Source organism: Xyrauchen texanus, chromosome 17, assembly GCF_025860055.1.
Source record: "Xyrauchen texanus isolate HMW12.3.18 chromosome 17, RBS_HiC_50CHRs, whole genome shotgun sequence".
Taxonomy (NCBI): domain Eukaryota; kingdom Metazoa; phylum Chordata; class Actinopteri; order Cypriniformes; family Catostomidae; genus Xyrauchen; species Xyrauchen texanus.
Window position 1 is genome coordinate 17851450 of NC_068292.1, and position 19075 is coordinate 17870524.

The window sequence follows — 19075 nt, forward strand, 5'->3', positions numbered from 1 at the left end:
TTATTAAATGAATGGTTCATCCAAAATTGAAAATTCTGACATCATTAACTCACCCTCATGTTGTTCCAATCCTGTATGCTGTTATTTTTATTTTTTATTTTATTATTATATTCAGTTTAACACAAAAGGAGAATTCGGAAGCAGCTCTTTTTCATGAAACAGTTCATGGGCTGATGGTTACAGAAATAGCACCTTAAAAGCAATCCATATGTCTCGTGTGCTTCTCTCAAACTGCAGTTTAGGACACAAAATTGGCTTCAAAAGACTTGGAATAAAGTGCACAAGTCCAATAGAGTACTTTTTTGTGTGCTTTTATGTACTTTTTAGACGTTAACAGATGTGGTCACTATGAACTGTCATTGTATTGAAAAGACCTGTGTGAAGAAATTCTCCTTTTGTGTTCCATGGGAAAAAAACCCTGCATACTAGTGATGTTAAAAGTACTATTACTTTAGTACCATGTCGATACCAACATAAAAAGATGTCATGAAACCAGTGTTTCTACAGTACCAGTAGTACCAAACACCGAATCCGTTCAAATGCTGTCTGACTGACACACGTCTGCTTCCAAATGCTCACACACAACTTTGAAATATTTGGGGGGAAATCAATGCACAATTAATCAAATTTCAATCGTGATATGTCCTAATGTGGTTATTAAACCACAATCTTAGACTGCAAGACTGCAATCTTAATCTGTATGAGCTGCGTGCTCATAACTCCACAGACATTGAGAATAATGAGCGGTGTGTCTTATATTCACTGTAGTAATAATGATTATTAATAATAATAATAAATATAAACGACTTTTAAACTTTTCTTTCAGTAAAGAGCATCAGCTTGACACAGACTGATAAGTTGGATCAGTTTATTTTGATAGGAAAAACACTGTATATTCGCTTTATTGACTTAAATCATGGCTTGAAGTTCAAAATCCCCATTTTTATCATTATGAATGACCCTCTATCAAAGGAATGCATACCATTGCAAGCTGATTGATAGAGGATAACCTGAAGAATTTCTGGTATTAACCTCCATTTTCAAACAAAAAAAGCACAATGAGCGAATCTGAGCTAACTCCCCCTGAGCCAAATACAGGCCTTTAATGTACTACACTCTCATATTGACCAAATTTTGGTGTTGATTTATTTGTTTAACTCCTGCACAGTGTTCGTTTTTCAATTGCTTTGCTAATATTACCCATTCCACTTTTATAAAACAGTGTAGCTTTACCTGACTGCACAGTGTTAGTGGGTTTGTATGCTCAAGCTCAGACCTAATGGATTAATATCTAACAGTATTAGGGTTGGCTTGATGTCAGATTTTTCAGCATTGGCATGATAACACCTCTAAAACCTTGGTATAGACACTAAATTGATACACTGATAAAAACGAACAGTATGTAGACCGTTAGATATTATGTAACCGATCATGCTAAACCATAAAGGGCCATAATAAACCAATTAGGTCCATCTTCAAATCAAGCAGGATTATTGAATTAACAACTAATTGTCTATTAATAGCATATAAAACTTTTGAACAAATAATCATCACAAGGCTTAGTATGTCTCAGTATATTCCAAGTATATTCGAGAACATAAACTATTTAAATAGCAGTTGAGCAAGAAAAGAACAACAATTCACATTTGAAATTGTGGTAACAGACACACATATATATTAATAATGACACAAAATGCCAAACACAGCAGCATGAGCTTTGTGTGCCCTTTTCCTCAGTCTTGCATGCTCATGGTCTTTTGCGAGAAGGACACGCATATAATCTGAGATGGTCTCTGTAACACATCAGGTTGGGTATTATTTTAGTAATGATATTAATGATTATCTTCTGAACTACTAAACTGTACTGAATATTGGAAATATTGCAAAATCTGTTTTCCCACAATGCTTTATTTTGCACAAATATAAAGCACAATCATGTATAGAGTATTCTGTGTTTATACATAGCTCTGTAATTATGCCAGCATCTTTCCACAGTAACATAAAAATGAAAGATAGAATAAATAATATACCAGGGCATTCTGAGTGACTCCAGTCAGGCTTCCTAGCAACCAATTGGCCCAGTTGCTAGGGTGGGTAGAGTCACGTTGGGTTAACCTCCTCGTGGTGGCTATAATGTAGTTCTCGGTCTCGGTGGGCCACATTATGAGTTGTGCATGGATGCCGCGGAGAATAGAGTGAAGTCTCCACACGCACCACGTCTCCGTGGTAATGTGCTCAACAAGCCACATGATAAAATGCACGGATTGACGGTCTGAGACATGGAGGCAACTGAGATAAGTCCTCTGCCACCTTGAGAACCTAGATCACATTGGTAATTTTGCATGCCAAATTGGGGAGAAAATGGGAGAAAATAACAAAAAACGAAACCAATGGAATAAATACTATAAATGATGCTGCTAAAATTATAATTCTGCATTTAAAAGTATTAATTAATTAATTAATTAATTAATTAATTTTTACTAATTATTCAAGAGGCAAAACTCCAAAATGTTGGAAATCTAGATCGGACATCATGTGCATCCACTGTATTGCATTGTTCTGATTAGTGAGTTGTGCAGTTTTGAATGATCTTCAAAACTGCTGAAGGCTTTGGTCTTCCAATTGAGGAGAACCTTAAGTCACAAGCTCTAAATATCTTTTTCTTTTATTGTTCATTTATTGTCAGTGTATCAGCTACAGCAGGAAACACCAAGACCAAAGAGGATCACATGTCCTCAGGAGGTGAGTAGAGGAAAATGTGTGTAAACACTCCCAAGGTTTATCAAACATGACTCATATTGACTCAGTCAGCATATCTTCACTAAATACTGCAGCAGATGTTCTGACTGTCAGCACCAGTCTCTCTGCTCTTGAAACTGCTGCTCATCCTGTTAGAAAAGGAGGGTAATTTTGTGTTGCAATTGTATTTCTTAATCAATGTCTTTCTCTCCCCCTCTCTTTCTTTCTGGATTTTAGATGGAGAGCAGACCCAAGTACTATGGTAGAGAGTGAGTGTCCAACTTTATTGTTTTCTACCTTATATATAACTCTCTATGCATCCAATAATGTGTATGAAAGTTGTGTGCAGATGCAGAATTTATAATTTTAAGGAAAAGTTAATCCAAAAATGTTAATTCTGTCACCATTTACTCACCCTCATGTTGTTCCTAACCCGTATAGTTTTCTTTCATCTTCCGTGGAACATAAATGTGAATTTTATATACTTTCATTACATTTCATATAATGGAAGTGAATGGAAACTGGCTCCAAAATGACAAAACAAAGTGCCAACACCATTTTATATAATTAATGGCAAAATACAATTGGTTCTTGTGTGTCTCATGACCAAACATCACTGAAGGCAATGGCGCTATTTATGATTTGATATGACTTCGGAGGAGAGGATTTTCAGTAAATAAACATTTACATTTCTAACCTTCTAACCCTAAAACACAAAGCTTGCAATATAGCTCACAAATCATGTGGACTTTTATGGACTACTTTTTTTTATGTTTTTTTGTCATTTTGGTGTTCGATTGACCCAATCCCCTTTCACCAGGATATTCTCAGAAATGTACATTTTGTGTTCCGTAGCAGAAAGAAAGTACGCATTTGGAATGGCATGGCAGTCAGTTCATTCTTTTTTTAGATGAACTGGTCCTTTAAGACTGAAATGAGATGTGATGCACATTGATCTATGTTCCGGTGTGCGGATGGTTGTTGATATCTAAAAGTGTAGATGAGGGAGAGAGAGAAAGTTTTGTATTGTGTCAGCTGAGTGAGAGTGTGTGCGCATGTGAATATGTGTGTGTGTGTGTGTGTGTGTGTGTGTGTGTGTGTCCACACCAGGGTATATCATGGTGTCTGTGTACAGGTTCCATGGTCTGATTTCCAGAGAGTGTGCTGATGAACTGCTGGCAGGGACTGAAGGTGCTTACCTCATCAGAGAGAGTCAGAGACAACCAGGAACATACACACTTGCCTTGAGGTACACTCGTCCATCCATCCATTCACTATACCTACGTTTTTTTTGGTACATTCATCCTCTATACACTATAACCACACCTGGTATTTACATTTATTTCGGCCGATCCGGTCACAAATGGAAAACACTAAATACATGTGTATATTGTCCAAAATGTTTTGTGATCAGATCTCTCAAACTACATTCAGAGGTGTCCGAAAATGCATGTGGCCACATCGCATTTGTAGCTTAAACGCTCATCTGCCCTATCATTCTTAAATATTTAAAACTAATGTGATAACCTATACAAATTTGACAACTTGACGATTCTTTTTTTTATTTTTTATAACAACTGTGAATCAATCAAACATCCATTGCATCTGTCAATCATCCAAAAGTTTTACTTGCAGCTTTAAAAGAAAATCACCACTCCGTAAAATCATTTGAAAAGTAAACATTTCAGCAAAAGCCTTTACTGGATTTCTCTGGTTTGCCTGAAATGAACATGTCGCAATGACACATAATGTATAACATGATGCACATCTGAAGTATAGTTAATATAGGCACTCATCTAAAATAACAACAAGCAAACATCAAAACATCATATTTGTTGTACAACAAAAGTATGTATTTATTAATATACACTACCGGTCATAAGATTTGAAACCCATAATCTTTATTATACTTTTTATCTTCACATTATAGAATAATAGTAAAGTCATCAAAACTATGGAATAACATAAATGGGACTATGGGAATTATGTTGTGACTAAACTAAATATTTAAGGGTTATATTTTAGCATCTTCAAAGAATTTTACAGGTATCAGCCTGGGATGCTTTTAAAACAGTATTGAAGGAGTTCCAACTATATGTTGGCACTTATTGGCTGCTTTTCTTTATTATTTGGTCCAAGTCATCAATAAAAAAAATATAAAAAAGATGTTTTAATTACATTTTAGTTTTTATAATGAAATAAATGTATATGTTGGCACAATGATATTTTTGTCTACAAAACGTCTAGGTTACGTATGTAACCTCCGTTCCCTGATGGAGGGAACGAGACGTTGTGTCAAAGAAGCGACACTAGGGGTCTCCCTTGAGCGCCGATATTCACCTCTGAACTATGAAAAAAGGCCAATGAGAGTTGGCAACCAGTATTTGCATGTCCCGCCCCCGGACATACGGGTATTTAAGTGGCGCAAATACGGGAGTTCATTCAGGATTTTTCTGAGGAGCCGGAAATGGCTCAGCGACGTGGCAGGGGAGACACAACGTCTCGTTCCCTCCATCAGGGAACGGAGTTTACATACATAACCTAGACGTTCCCCTTCTGTCTCTATCCACGTTGTGTCAGAGAAGCGACACTAGGGGTCCACTTAAAGTGCCATGCGCTGAGCCGTGTACGTGAACTGCTGATACAGGAGCGAGCAGGTATTCTTACGTGTAGAACGACCAACTGTATCAGGCTGCACGTACCCTTCCCCAATGCCCCATTTAAGCCAACAGACTCCTTATCGTTACCCTGGAGGGGGGAACAAGGTGATGGCCAACATGGGAATGGGCCAGCCTGGCTGGGCCTCTTTTCTCTCTATGTTTCTCGCATAGAGCAACTACGGCCGGGGCCCTTACACGCATTGAGGGAAGGGGGTCTTAGCCCTCATTCAGGGCGGAGAAGACCCTGCGGAGGCCACACCTACCGGGAGGGAGGCAAATTTTAGTGGCAAATACATCAGATGGCTTAACTTAGGACCTATGTGGAAAAGTTGGTGCGGTGGTAGATCCAGCCTCGTAGAGGGGGGAAGCATACAGCACGGCGACCGAGGCAGCTGTAACTGCCTAAGGGAGAGACGGGAGTCAGCTTCGTGAGGGGACAGTACCGTGGCATTACACACAGGGGAATTCGAACAGGAGGCCTTACCTGTGGAGCACCTATACCAGTACAGGGTAGCTTGCGGTACCACGCAGTGGTTTGGGTCGGCGAGTTCCTCCGCTGAACTGCGGACCCGCGAGGGCTAGGGAGGAGTCAACCAGTGGCCCAAAAAATGGGATCTCCTGGGAACAGAGGCGCACTGTTTTCCCTTGGTTAGGGGGAAAGGGCGCTAGTGGTTCACCCGGTCAGATCGTCAGCGTGCTACCGAGTTCTACGGGCTTGGACCTGAGAAAACACGGGATGATACTGACTCAACTCGGAAATTATAAAATCTCACAAAAGTGTTAGGTGTTACCCAGCCCGCTGCTCTACAGATGTCTGCTAAGGCGGTGCCCCTAGCCAGTGCCCACGAGGATGCAACACTCCTGGTGGAGTGAGCTCGGACCCGCAAGGGGGGGCACGGCCTGGGTGTGATTAGCCAAGGAAAGTGGGCGAGTCTCTTCTTGGAGACAGCGTTCCCTTTCTGCTGTCCTCCAAAGCAGACAAGAGATGCTCAGAGCGTCTAGTGGTCCAGAGGTCCAGATAGATACGTAAAGCATGTACTGGCCACCGCAGTGAAAGGGCTTGGTCTGCCTCCTCCCGGGGCAGCGCTTGCAGGTTCACTACCTGATCCCTGAAGGGTGTGGTAGGAACCTTGGGCACATAGCCCGGTCGCGGCCTTAAGATCACGAAAGTGACTGCCGGACCGAACTCCAGGCAAGAGTCACTAACAGAGAACGCTTGCAGGTCCCCGACCCTCTTGATGGAGGTGAGCGCGATCAGCAGGGCGGTCTTGAGAGAGAGGGCCCTGAGTCCAACTGAGTCTAGCGGCTCGAAGGGGGGGTCTCTGGAGTCCCGTGAGGACAACCGAGAGATCCCAGGAGGGGAACAGGTTAGGCCGGGAGGGAGTCAACCTCCGGGCACCTTTTAGGAACCTGACAATTAAGTCGTGCTTACCAAGAGACTTGCCGTCTACCGTGTCGTGGTGGGCCGCAATAGCGGTGACATACACCTTGAGGGTGGAGGGGGACAGCCTCCTCTCCAGCCTCTCTGGTAGAAACACGAGCAATGACCTAACCACGCACTTCTGTGGGTCTTCGGCTCGGGAAGAACACCAGTCTGCGAACAGACGCCACTTTAGGGCGTAAAGATGCCTGGTCGAAGGGGCTCTGGCTTGGTTGATAGTGTCTATGACGGCCGGTGGTAGGCCGGCTAGCTCTTCCGCGTCCCGTCCAGGGGCCAGACATGGAGGTTCCAGAGGTCTGGGTGAGGATGCCAGAGCGTGCCCCGTCCCTGAGAAAGAAGATCCTTCCTCAGGGGAATTCGCCAGGGAGGGGCTGTCGTGAGGAGCGTGAGATCCGAGAACCACGTCCGGGTGGGCCAGTAGGGGGCCACCAGAGTGACTTGCTCCTTGTCCTCCCTGACCTTGCATAGCACCTGTGCAAGAAGGCTCACTGGGGGAAAAGCGTACTTGCGCAGCCCCGCGGGCCAGCTGTGCGCCAGAGCATCTGTCCTGAGGGGAGCCTCTGTGAGGGCATACCAGAGCGGGCAGTGGGAGGTTTCCTGGGAGGCAAACAGGTCTACCTGGGCCTCGCCGAACCTGTCCCAAATTAGCTGGACCGACTGGGGGTGGAGCCTCCACTCTCCGCCGGGCAAGCTTTGTCTTGATAGTGGACGCGCTATCACATTGAGGTTGCCGGGAATGTGAGTGACGCGCAGTGACTTGAGTCGCTGCTGGCTCCAAAGGAGGAGACGACTGGCGAGCTGTGACATGTGGAGGGAGCGTACTCCGCCTTGGCGGTTTATGTAGGCCACCACCGTGGTGCTGTCCTTCCTGACTAGGACGTGCTTGCCCCGAATTAGCGGAAGACACCTCTTTAGAGCAGGAAAAACAGCCAGCAGCTCTAGGCAGTTGATGTGCCAACGCAGTGGGCCTCGGTTCCACCGGCCTGCGGCTGCGCGCCCGTTGCAAACGGTGCCCCAAACCAGTTTGGAAGCGTCGGTCGTAACCAGAACAAGTCGGGACACCTGTTGCAAGGGCACTCCTGCCCTTAGAAAGCAGAGGTCTGTCCAGGGTTTGAAGGCTTGGCGGCAGGTAGTGGTATCTTTCACCTTGTGCGTGCCGCGGCGCCATGCTCGTCTCGGAACTCGAGTCTGGAGCCAGTGCTGAAGTGGTCTCAGATGCATCAACCCCAGCGGCGCAGCCGCCGCGGAGGATGCCATATGCCCAAGGAGCTGTTGGAAACGTTTTAAAGGGACCACAGTGCCTGGCTTGAAGGAAGCGAGGCATTCCAGCACTGACTGAGCACGCTCGTTGGAGAGACGTGCTGTCATTGAGACTGAGTCTAACTCCAAACCGAGAAAAGAGATGCTCTTGACCGGGGTGAGGTTGCTCTTCTCCCAGTTGACCTGAAACCCTAAACGGCCGAGGTGCTTGAGCACCTGGTCTCTGTGTGCGCATAGTAATTCACGCGAGGAGGCCAGAATGAGCCAATCGTCGAGGTAATTGAGTATGCGTATGCCAGCTCCTCGGAGCGGGGCAAGAGCCGCCTATGCGACCTTCGTGAAGACGCGAGAGGACAGAGACAGGCCGAAGGGGAGGACTTTGTACTGATATGCCTGGCCGTCGAACGCGAACCGCAGAAAGGGTCGAGGGAGAATCGAGACGTGGAAGTACGCGTCCTTCAGGTCCATTGCTGCGAACCAATCTAGATGCCGGACGCCAGATAGAATTTGTTTCTGGGTGAGCATTTTGAACGGGAGTTTGGACAAGGTCCGATTGAAAACTCGCAAGTCCAAGATCGGTCGTATGCCGCCGCCTTTCTTGGGTACAACGAAGTAAGGGCTGTAGAAACCCTTCTTCGTTTTGGTTGGAGGGACAGGCTCTATCGCGTCCTTGATTAAAAGGGAGGCGATTTCTTCGCGCAGGGACTGAGCGTGTCTGTCGTGCACTGCGGAGAATTGAACGCCCACGAAGTGGGGCGGAGACCTGGCAATCTGAATTGCGTAACCGAGTCGAATGGTCCGGTGCAGCCATCACGACTGGTTGGGCAGTGAAAGCCACGCCTCTAAGCTCCGTGTTAGAGGCACCAAGGGGACGAGAATTTTGGACGTACCCGGCGGGGCTTCGCAGCGGTGCGGAACAGGTAACGCGGCGTCGGGGGGCAGCGTGGCATCCCAAGGCTCTGGTGCTGAGAGCAAACTCAAAGCACTTACCTTGCTCCGCGCACCCGGCGGGGGTGGGTTCATGACCGAGGAGGAGGTCCGACGCTGGCGTCCTCTGAACTTGTCTGAACGGCCGGCCGGGGAACAGTCGTGGGGCTGAGGGCGGGGGCACCGCGTCCGGGAAGCCGGGACTGTTGAGGCCTGAAAGCAGAGTGCCGTGAGAACGGCATTTGCGGGCCAGGTGACCCAGAGACTACAAGGAAATAGCTCTATAGTGTGTTAAGAATATAACAAAATATTCTCCTTCCGGCCCTCCACCGGGGAACGGAGTGGTCTTACCAGCTTCGGAGCTACTGTCTCGGTCTCTGGGTCGGTCAACTCAGGGGCGCCTGGGAGCCTTCAGGGTCCTCAAGGGGGTCCGTGAGACAATGGGCGTCCAACTTCTGCGGGGAGCTCGACGCTGGGGCTGAGAGCTGGGCCCACTCACTTGTTAGTTGAGGCGGAGCGCCACTTTCTTTCTTCCTTGAAAGCCACAGGAGGGCGCCCTCGGCGAGCAGACAGTGCATGGCCCCTGGCGGCAGGTTTCCGTCAGGGCAAGATGTGTGAAAATAGCCTTCATCTGTTTCTTCACCACTGAGATCTGCTGAGCGAAGTCGTCAAGTGGCGTCGCCGAATGGACGGAACTGGGAGACGGGGGCATTTGAGAAAGCGTGCTTTGTCTGCCTCCTGTACTGCCAGTCCATCGTTGCATTTCTGGACCACGGAGTGGCCATCGCCTGTTTGAGTGCAGTTCCTGAAGCATGTCAAGAACAGGACTACCCAAGTGCAGATTTTGGAGTGCCCTGGCCCGGTGGACTTGCAGGAGGGGGCTATGGTGTCAGGGGGGAGCGGTTTGGGACAGTTCTACCACCGAGGGTAGCGAGAGCGGGCTTGCTCAGCTCGTCATGCACGTCCGGGAAGGGATCCGGGGGGGCGCGGCTGTGGGTGGCGCGCATGTCTGCGGAACCAATTAAGCCCGGGGAAGGATAGCGGACCTTCGTGCGTCAGGCTCAGACTGGGCGGGGACCCAAAGGTGGCGGCCCAGGCGAGTTATCCGCATCCGATGCCGCTGTTACGCTCTCCGATGCAGCGGTGATGTCATCATCCAATGCCGGGGAGTTCGAGGGACCGGACGGTAGGCCGTTAAGTGGGCCACACTAATCCCGAGCTCGCGGGAAGCAGGCAAGCGTGCCGGGGAGGCGGGAGGTTTCGAGGGGATTTACCCGGCAAAAGCGCCCCGTTATTGGCCTTTTTTCATAGTTCAGAGGTGAATATCGGCGCTAAAGAGAGACCCTTAGTGTCGCTTCTCTGACACAACGTGGAGAGAGCGACAGAAGGGGAACTCATTTCAAACATTTAAGCATGCACCTTCAGTTCAAAAGATTTTTATGATCATGAGAAACATTTCAGTCAAGTGTTTCAAAACTTTTAACTGGTAGTGTATATTAATTTATTGCAATTTATATACAGAATATATTTGGAAGCAATAGTGTGCTGATTTTTTTCTGCTCCACTGTACATTCATCCATCCATTAATTCATTTCTCTAAAACAATATTTCTTGTCTGTCACTCAGATTCGGAAGCCAGACACTGAACTACCGCCTCTTTTATGATGGAAAGCACTTTGTGGGAGAGAAGCGTTTTGAGTCTGTGCATGATCTGGTTACAGACGGTCTCATCACTCTCTATATTGAGACCAAGGCAGCCGAATACATCGCCAAGATGACCACAAACCCCATCTACCATCACCTGGGCTACACTTCTCTCCTGAGGGACAGATTCACACACCGTCTCAGTCGAACCCGCTTTGAGCCTAAAAGAGTTACTTTCCAGCAGGATGACAAGGTATTTCAGCATAAAACCATGCATCTTTTTCTTTAATATAGTTTAATCAGGCGCTATCTGTGCTAAAATCTGTGCTGTGAATACTAATTCTTATCCACTTTCTGAATTTGAACGAGACAATTCAGCCACCTGCATCACAGGGGTAGAGCAACACTGTACAGTCCCTGTAAGTGTGAAGATTTGCCCTTTAAAAATTGCGATCAGCACAGATTGTTTTGGCCATGTTTGTACATTTACCTGATTTGCATAATTCCTTTGGTGAATTCCAAGGTAAAACATGACAGTACATGCAAACCCTGAATAAAAAAAAAATAATTTGAAAAAAAAAAATTCAGTTTGTTTAAAGGAGCCATAGTTGGTTTCTGAGATGACATTTACATGCAAATGTCAGTGAGGTTGTTAGAATAACATGAAATGCTCTGTGGATTGACATCTCTATATCTGTGAAGAGAAAAAGCAGGATTTTTTTTATTTAGGCATTGTCTCGTTTACCCAGTTTAGGATGGCTCATTTTCACCAATATTTTTTAGATGTTATTTGGACAAAATTTATTTGGACCAATTCTGTGTGTGCAGGACATTGAGAACATTAGAAATGTTTGAGTGTTTCAGGGTGGTGCATCAGAGTGTGCATCTTTCATGAAAGATAATGCTGTGAGATGTCTGTATGTGTATGAATTTTTCACATTCAGAAACAATTTGTAGATTTGTTTATACAGTAACAATTTGTAGATCAGTCAGTGGCTTGTTCAGATAGTGTCCACTAGAGGGCAGCCATTACAAAGGTCATACTGAATACGTGTGTATGTGTATGTGTGTGTCCAACACTGCTGGTCTTACCTGTGTGTTTCCTGTGTGCTGTCAGTAAACTCAAAATGTATTACATGCCCAGTTCTTATTTCTTGCTCTTTTTTTTTTTAAACGTTGTATCTCATAAAGACAGGTCTTCAGAGATTAAATATCAGTTCATACTGTCTGGACTTTGCTTTTAAACAACCCTTGGAATCAAAAGTGTAGTTTTTGGCATTTAGTCCAGTAGCTCTGTGGTCATCTATATGGTAGTCCACTCATAAAAGTTGACAAAATTAACTTTTAGCACAAATACGCCTCTAAATTTTATGTAATTTCTCTTCTGGTAAAATAGAACAAATATATTAAAATTATTATATATTAAATATTATTATCTTTCAATTGATCCAATCAAATGCTTTTTAGAATGAGAATGTCTCTCCCTCTTATAGCACCTACTTCTGACTAGCAGAAGCAAATAGTAAATCATATTCACGGTTTTTAAAAAAAAGTAAAGGCTATTTGTGGGTCCTTCGATATATCCTGCACCAACTTCCTTTTTTAATAGGAAAGACAAGTGTAGCAAGGTTCAAGGAATGAAAACGTGGGGCACACAGTGAATCCAACTCAAAGGTAAATTGATTAAGAACAGAAAAAAGGTTTGCTTGATGGCATAATGCTAATGCTTCACAGATACACTCAAACACTCTGGGAATGGCAGCGGCCAACACACACGACTTGTCAGCTGGGCTCTCTCCTGCTCTGAGGTCTGGCCCCTTTTTAATTCCCCTGTTTCTCACTGTGAACACAGAAACAGCAATTACCAGCAATCGAGGGGCTCTTAGTTCTGAGCATCTTCGTGCATGAACTTATGAATCATATTCTTTAAGATCTTATTAAATTGTTCAACCAAGCCTTTCATTTGTGGATGGTATACGCTTGTCCGTATTGATTTAATACCCAATCATTTGTACAGCTTGCATAGTGTATGTGACATAAAAACAGTGGCATGATCAGTGAGGATTTCTTTCAGAATCCCCACTTGAGAGATAATTTTGAAGAGTGCCTCCGCAACACTCTGTGCTGAGATGTTGTGCAGAGAGATGTTGACTGGAGAAATTTACAATCAGTCACTTTCACTTGGTCAAATGCATGCTTCAGGGTTTCGTCTCGTAACTGCTATGGCAGGAAATCCCCTACTGGGAATTCCCTAAGTGTGGGGGAGGAGGATACCACCCCTTCCCCAGCATCAGCCTGACTCCCAGGCCGCACCTCCCCAGCCCATCAACACACAGCTCCTTCAATAACGATCGAAAAACCAGCCAATTAGTTCCCAAAATTAGCGGATAGCTGAGGCGAGGACTAGCCACCGCCTCAATATTTTGCTTTACCGTGACGGTCACTATAGGATAACCATGAATATCCCCGTGCACACACCTCACCTTCACCGATTATTTGCCTCCAATGCACCATTTTGAACCAAGCATTGATGAATGGAGGTTTGATTACAACCTGAATCCACCAAGGCTTGGTATGTACCCCCTTAATACGCGCAGGTATTTAATACGCCCCTTCCCGATCGAGGGTGGTCTGTGGTGTGTTGGGGATCTAGATCAAGGCCCCCAACTCCATTACCGGGCACTGCTCTCTAACATGACCCAGATCCTCACAACTCCAGCAGACCACCCCAAGCCTCGTGCCCACACTCATGGCAGCAGACTCCTTCACCAGGGATGAAAAGAGAGACAGGGTGTGTGGAAGCAGAGAACCCCTTGACCGGGGAGCCGGTCTTGTGGGAATGTTCCCCTGTCTCCAGGGAAATGGAACAGGACGGAAGGAAGCTGTAGACCGTGAATCCAACTCAAAGGTAAATCTATTAATAACAGAAAACACGTTTGCTTGACAGCGTAACGCTAAACCTACACAGATATTTTCAAACGCTCTGGGATTGGCAGCAGGCCCCCCCATTTACAGCACTTAATAGTTAATTAATTAGCTGATTAACTATATCAGATTATACAGAATGTATTTTCAGGGTTTTGTTCAAGCATCCGTTTCATTGTACTTTCTCACTTTTCATCCACTCAAAATCACAATGTGCTGCCTGATCATTGAGAAGATTTCATGATAATAACTGTGCAGTTATGATTTCATATTTGCTGTGCATTTTGTTACTGTGTTGTTAAAAATTCATGCACACTTACTAGAATCACATTTGTGTCTTTATGAGCTACAATTATATTATAATGATGTGAATTGCTATGTACCTATATTTAAGGCTATTTATATTTCAGAATCAGAATCAGCTTTATTGCCAAGTATGCTTACACATACAAGGAAATTGTCTAGGTGACAGGAGCTTCCAGTCAACAATACAAACAATACCAAAAAACAGCAGCAAGACATAGGTAATTAAAAACAAAAAAGAACACAAAATAAATAATTATACATATACGTACATACACTCACCTTCATACACACCCACATACACACACGTAGTGCAAATCTAATACAATCTGTTATATAAAGAACAAAAACCTGTATATTATGTACAGAGCAATGTAAGTAATGGCAGAAGTGGATATGTTGGATAATATAAATTAAAATTAAGCTGTTTATTGCACATAATTATTCTCAATGGGGCAATTTAATTGTTCATTAGATGGATGGCCACTGTTCCTGTGTCTGACGGTTCTGGTGTTCAGAGCTCTGAAGCGCCGGCCAGAAGGCAACAGTTCAAAAAGGTAGTGGGCAGGGTGAGTGGGGTCCAGAGTGATTTTACCAGCCTTTTTCCTAACTCTGGAAGTGTATAGTTCTTGAAGGGGGGGCAGGGGGCAACCAATAATCCTCTCAGCAGACCGAACTGTCCTTTGTAGTCTTCTGATGTCTGATTTCGTAGCTGCACCAAACCAGACAGTTATTGAAGTGCAGAGGACAGACTCAATGACTGCTGAGTAGAACTGTTTCAGCAGCACTGGTGGCAGGTTGAACTTCCTCAGCAGTCGAAGGAAGTACAACCTCTGCTGGGCCTTTTTCACAATGGAGTCGATGTGTATCTCCCACTTCAGGTCCTGTTAGATGCTAGTGCCCAGGAACCTGAATGACTCCACTGCTGCCACAGTGCTGTTTAGAATGGTGAGGGGGGACAATGTTGGGGTGTTCCTCCTAAAGTCCACAATCATCTCCACTGTTTTGAGCGTGTTCAGCTCCAGGTTGTTTTGACTGCACCAGAAAGCCAGCCGTTCAACCTCCTTTCTATATGCAGACTCATCATCATCTCGGATGAGGCCGATGACAGTGGTGTCATCTGCAAACTTCAGGAGCCTGACAGAGGGGTCCTTGGTGGTGCAGTCATTGGTGTTCAGGGAGAATAGAAGTGGGGAGAGCACACATCCCTGGGGGGCACCAGTGCTGATGGTACAGGTGGTGGAAGTGAATTTTCCCTGCCTCACAATCTGCTGCCTGTCCGTCAGAAAGCTGGTAATCCACTGACAGGTAGAGGTGGGAACAGGGAGTTGGTTTAACTTAGTCCGGAGTATATCTGGTATGATTGTGTTGAAAGCCAAGCTGAAGTCCACAAAAAGGATCCTTAACGTATGTCCCCGGTCTGTCCAGATGTTGCAGGATATGATGCAAACCCATGTTGACTGCATCATCCACAGACCTGTTTGCTCGATAAGCAAATTGAAGGGGGTCCAGAAAGGTTCCAGTGATGTCCTTCAGGTGGGCCAACACCAGTCTCTCAAATGACTTCATGACCACAGATGTCAGGGCGACAGGTCTGTAGTCATTAAGTCCTGTGATTTTAGGTTTCTTAGGGACGGGGATAATAACTGAGCGTTTGAAGCAGCATGGGACTTCACACTGCTCCAGTGATCTATTGAAGATCTGAGTGAAGATGGGGGCCAGTTGGTTAGCACAGGAACGAAGGCAAGCTGGTGAGATGCCATCTGGTCCTGGAGCCTTCCTTGTCCTTTGCTTCCGAAAGACACGGCACACATCGTCCTCACAGATCTTGAGTGCAGGTGGTGTAGCAGGAGGGGGGAGGAGGGGGGTTGCAGGAGGTGTTAATGGTTGTGTGAAATGAAGATCCGAGTGCATGTGGGGTGTGAAATCGGGCCTTTCAAATCTGCAGTAAAACACATTCAGGTCGTCAGCCAGTCGTTGGTCCGCCACAGGGTTGGGGGTAGGAGTCCTGTAATTAGTAAGTTGTTTCAGGCCACTCCACACTGATGCAGGGTCGTTAGCTGAAAACTTGCTTTTCAGCTTCTCAGAGTAGCTTCTTTTAGCCACTCTGATTTCCTTATTCAGTGTGTTCCTGGCCTGATTATACAAGACTCTATCCCCACCCCTGTAAGCCTCCTCTTTGGCATGACGAAGCTGTCTGAGTTTCCCTGTGAACCATGGTTTATCATTGTTGAATGACAAAAATGTCCTAGTAGGGATGCACATATCCTCACAGAAACTGATGTATGATGTAACAGTATCTGTGAGCTCGTCCAGGTCTGTAGCTGCAGCTTCAAAAACACTCCAATCAGTGCAGTCAAAGCAGGCTTGTAGTTCCAGCTCTGCTTCAATAGTCCATCTCCTTAAAGTCCTTACAACTGGCTTTGTTGATTTTAATTTCTGCCTGTAGGTCGGCAGAAGATGAACCAGACCAGTGATCAGAGAGTCCCAAAGCTGCAGGTGGGACAGAGCGATATGCATCCTTTAATGTTGTATAGCAGTGATCCAGTCTATTTCTGTCTCTGGTGGGGCATGTAATGTGCTGTCTGTATTTGGGCAGTTCACGTGTGAGATTTGTTTTGTTAAAGTCCCCAAGAATAATAATGACTGAGTCTGGGTATTGTTGTTCTGTGTCTGAGATTTGATCAGCCAGCTGTTGCAGCGCTAAGTTCCCAGACGCGTTAGGAGGAATGTAAACACTCACCAGAATAAACGAAGAAAACTCCCGCGGCGAGTAGAACGGCTTACAGTTAATAAAGAGCGCTTCCAGATTAGGACAGCACATCCTCTTTAGTGTTGTTACATCTGTACACCAACTTTCGTTGATGTAAAAGCATGTTCCACCGCCTCTCGTTTTCCCCATTAACTCCGCGATGCGATCCGCTCTGAACAGCTGGAAGCCCGGCAGATGTAATGCGCTGTCCGGAATGGCTTCACTCAGCCAGGTTTCAGTGAAGCACAGTGGAGCAGAGTTTGAAAAGTCCTTATTAGTATGTGTGAGAAGATGTAGTTCAAGTCAAGTCAAGTGGTTTTTATTTTCGTTTCAACCATATACAGTTAGTACAGTACACAGCAAAACGAGACAACGGTCCTCCAGGACCATGGTGCTACATAAAAACAACAAAGGACCAACATAGGACCACATGAGACTACAAAACGAAAAAAAATCCCTATATAAACTACCTATATATACCTATATAAAGTGCACGTGCAAACATGTGCAAAAAGTACGGGACAGTACAACAAATTACTGACAATGAACAGGACAATAGACAGTGCAGCGCCGACCAGTACTCAGTAGTGCAAAAAGATGACAGTTTCTAAAATGTAAACATAACATACTATGAGATAATGTTCTATGCACATAGCAGTTATTGAGGTAGCAGACAGTTATAAAGTGACAGTAATTAAAGTGCAACTCAGGACACGTGTGTGTCAAACCAGTCTCTGAGTATTGAGAAGTCTGATGGCTTGGGGAAGAAGCTGTTACACAGTCTGGCCGTGAGGGCCCGAATGCTTCGGTACCTCTTGCCAGATGGGAGGAGGGTAAAGAGTTTGTGTGAGGGGTGTGTGGGGTCGTCCACAATGCTGGTTGCTTTATGGATACAGTGTTTTTTGTAAATGTCTTTGATGGAGGGAAGAGAGACCCCAATGATCTTCTCAGCTGTCCTCACTATCCTCTGCAGGGCTTTGCGGTCCGAAACGGTGCAAGTCCCAAACCAGGCAGTGATGCAGCTGCTCAGGATGCTCTCAATAGTCCCTCTATAGAATGTAGTGAGGATGGGGGTTGGGAGATGTGCTTTCCTCAGCCTTCGAAGAAAGTAGAGACGCTGCTGGGCTTTCTTGGTGATAGAGCTGGTGTTGAGGGACCAGGTGAGGTTCTCCGCCAGGTGAACACCAAGGAATTTGGTGCTCTTGACGATCTCCACAGAGGAGCCGTCGATGTTCACCTTGTGCTCTCCTAAAGTCAACAACCATCTCTTTTGTTTTGTCGACATTCAGGGACAGGTTGTTGGCTCTACACCAGTTCGTCAGCCGCTGCACCTCCTCTCTGTATGCTGACTCGTTGTTCTTGCTGATGAGACCCACCACGGTCGTGTCATCGGCGAACTTGATGATGTGATTCGAGCTGTGCATTGCTGCACAGTCGTGAGTCAGCAGAGTGAACAGCAGTGGACTGAGCACACAGCCCTGGGGGGCCCCAGTGCTCAGTGTGGTGGTGGTGGAGATGCTGTTCCCGATCCGGACTGACTGAGGTCTCCCAGTCAGGAAGTCCAGGATCCAGTTGCAGAGGGAGGTGTCCAGGCCCAGCAGGTTCAGCTTTCCAATCAGGTGCTGGGGAATGATTGTGTTGAATGCTGAGCTGAAATCTATGAACAGCATTCGAACGTATGAGTCCTTATTGTCTAGGTGGGTGACGGCCAGATGGAGGGTTGTGGTGATGGCATCATCCGTTGAACGGTTTGAACGATCACGCAAACTGCAGTGGGTCTAGTGAGGGGGCAGCTGGGTCTTAATCTGCCTCATGACGAGCCTCTCGAAGCACTTCATGATGATGGGTGTAAGTGCGACGGGACGGTAGTCGTTGAGGCAGGACACTGAAGACTTCTTTGGCATGGGGATGATGATGGTGGCCTTGAAGCACGTTGGAACAACGGCGCTGCTCAGAGAGATGTTGAAGATGTCGGTAAGAACATCTGCTAGCTGGTCTGCACATCCTCTGAGCACTCTGCCAGGAATGTTGTCTGGTCCAGCAGCCTTCCGTGGGTTGACTCTACGTAGAGTTTTCCTCACATCTGCCGTGGTAAGACAGAGCACCTGGTCGTTGGGAGGAGGGGTGGACTTCCTCGCCATCACGTCGTTCTGCACTTCAAACCGAGCGTAGAAGTCGTTCAGCGCATCTGGAAGGGAGGCATCTTTGTCACAGGCAACTGATGTTGTCCTGTAGTTGGTGATGGCCTGGATGCCCGTTTTGTTTTTCGTCCGTTTTGTTGGGAAGAGAGCGGAGATTTGCGAGATGAATGCTCGGCAGTGCTGTTCGAACGCCGCGCTGACGGAGTTTAACCAGTGCGCCAGCTCGTCTCCCTCGCCTGCGTCTCGTAGCGCATCTAAACAACACAGCAGCGCCTCCAACTAA

The 19075-nt window shown here is 46.0% G+C and overlaps 1 protein-coding gene across 2 annotated transcripts in view; it reads left to right on the top strand.

Annotated features, from left to right (window-relative positions):
* LOC127657593 (beta-chimaerin-like) overlaps window positions 1-19075 on the top strand; it is a 75903-nt gene that overhangs the window by 36804 nt on the left and 20024 nt on the right. For both annotated transcript variants that reach the window (XM_052146450.1, XM_052146451.1), the window contains exons 3-6: window positions 2687-2742; window positions 2977-3008; window positions 3875-3988; window positions 10654-10924. In XM_052146450.1, coding sequence (XP_052002410.1) covers window positions 2687-2742; window positions 2977-3008; window positions 3875-3988; window positions 10654-10924 — 473 coding nt within the window. The remainder of the gene's footprint in view (window positions 1-2686; window positions 2743-2976; window positions 3009-3874; window positions 3989-10653; window positions 10925-19075) is intronic.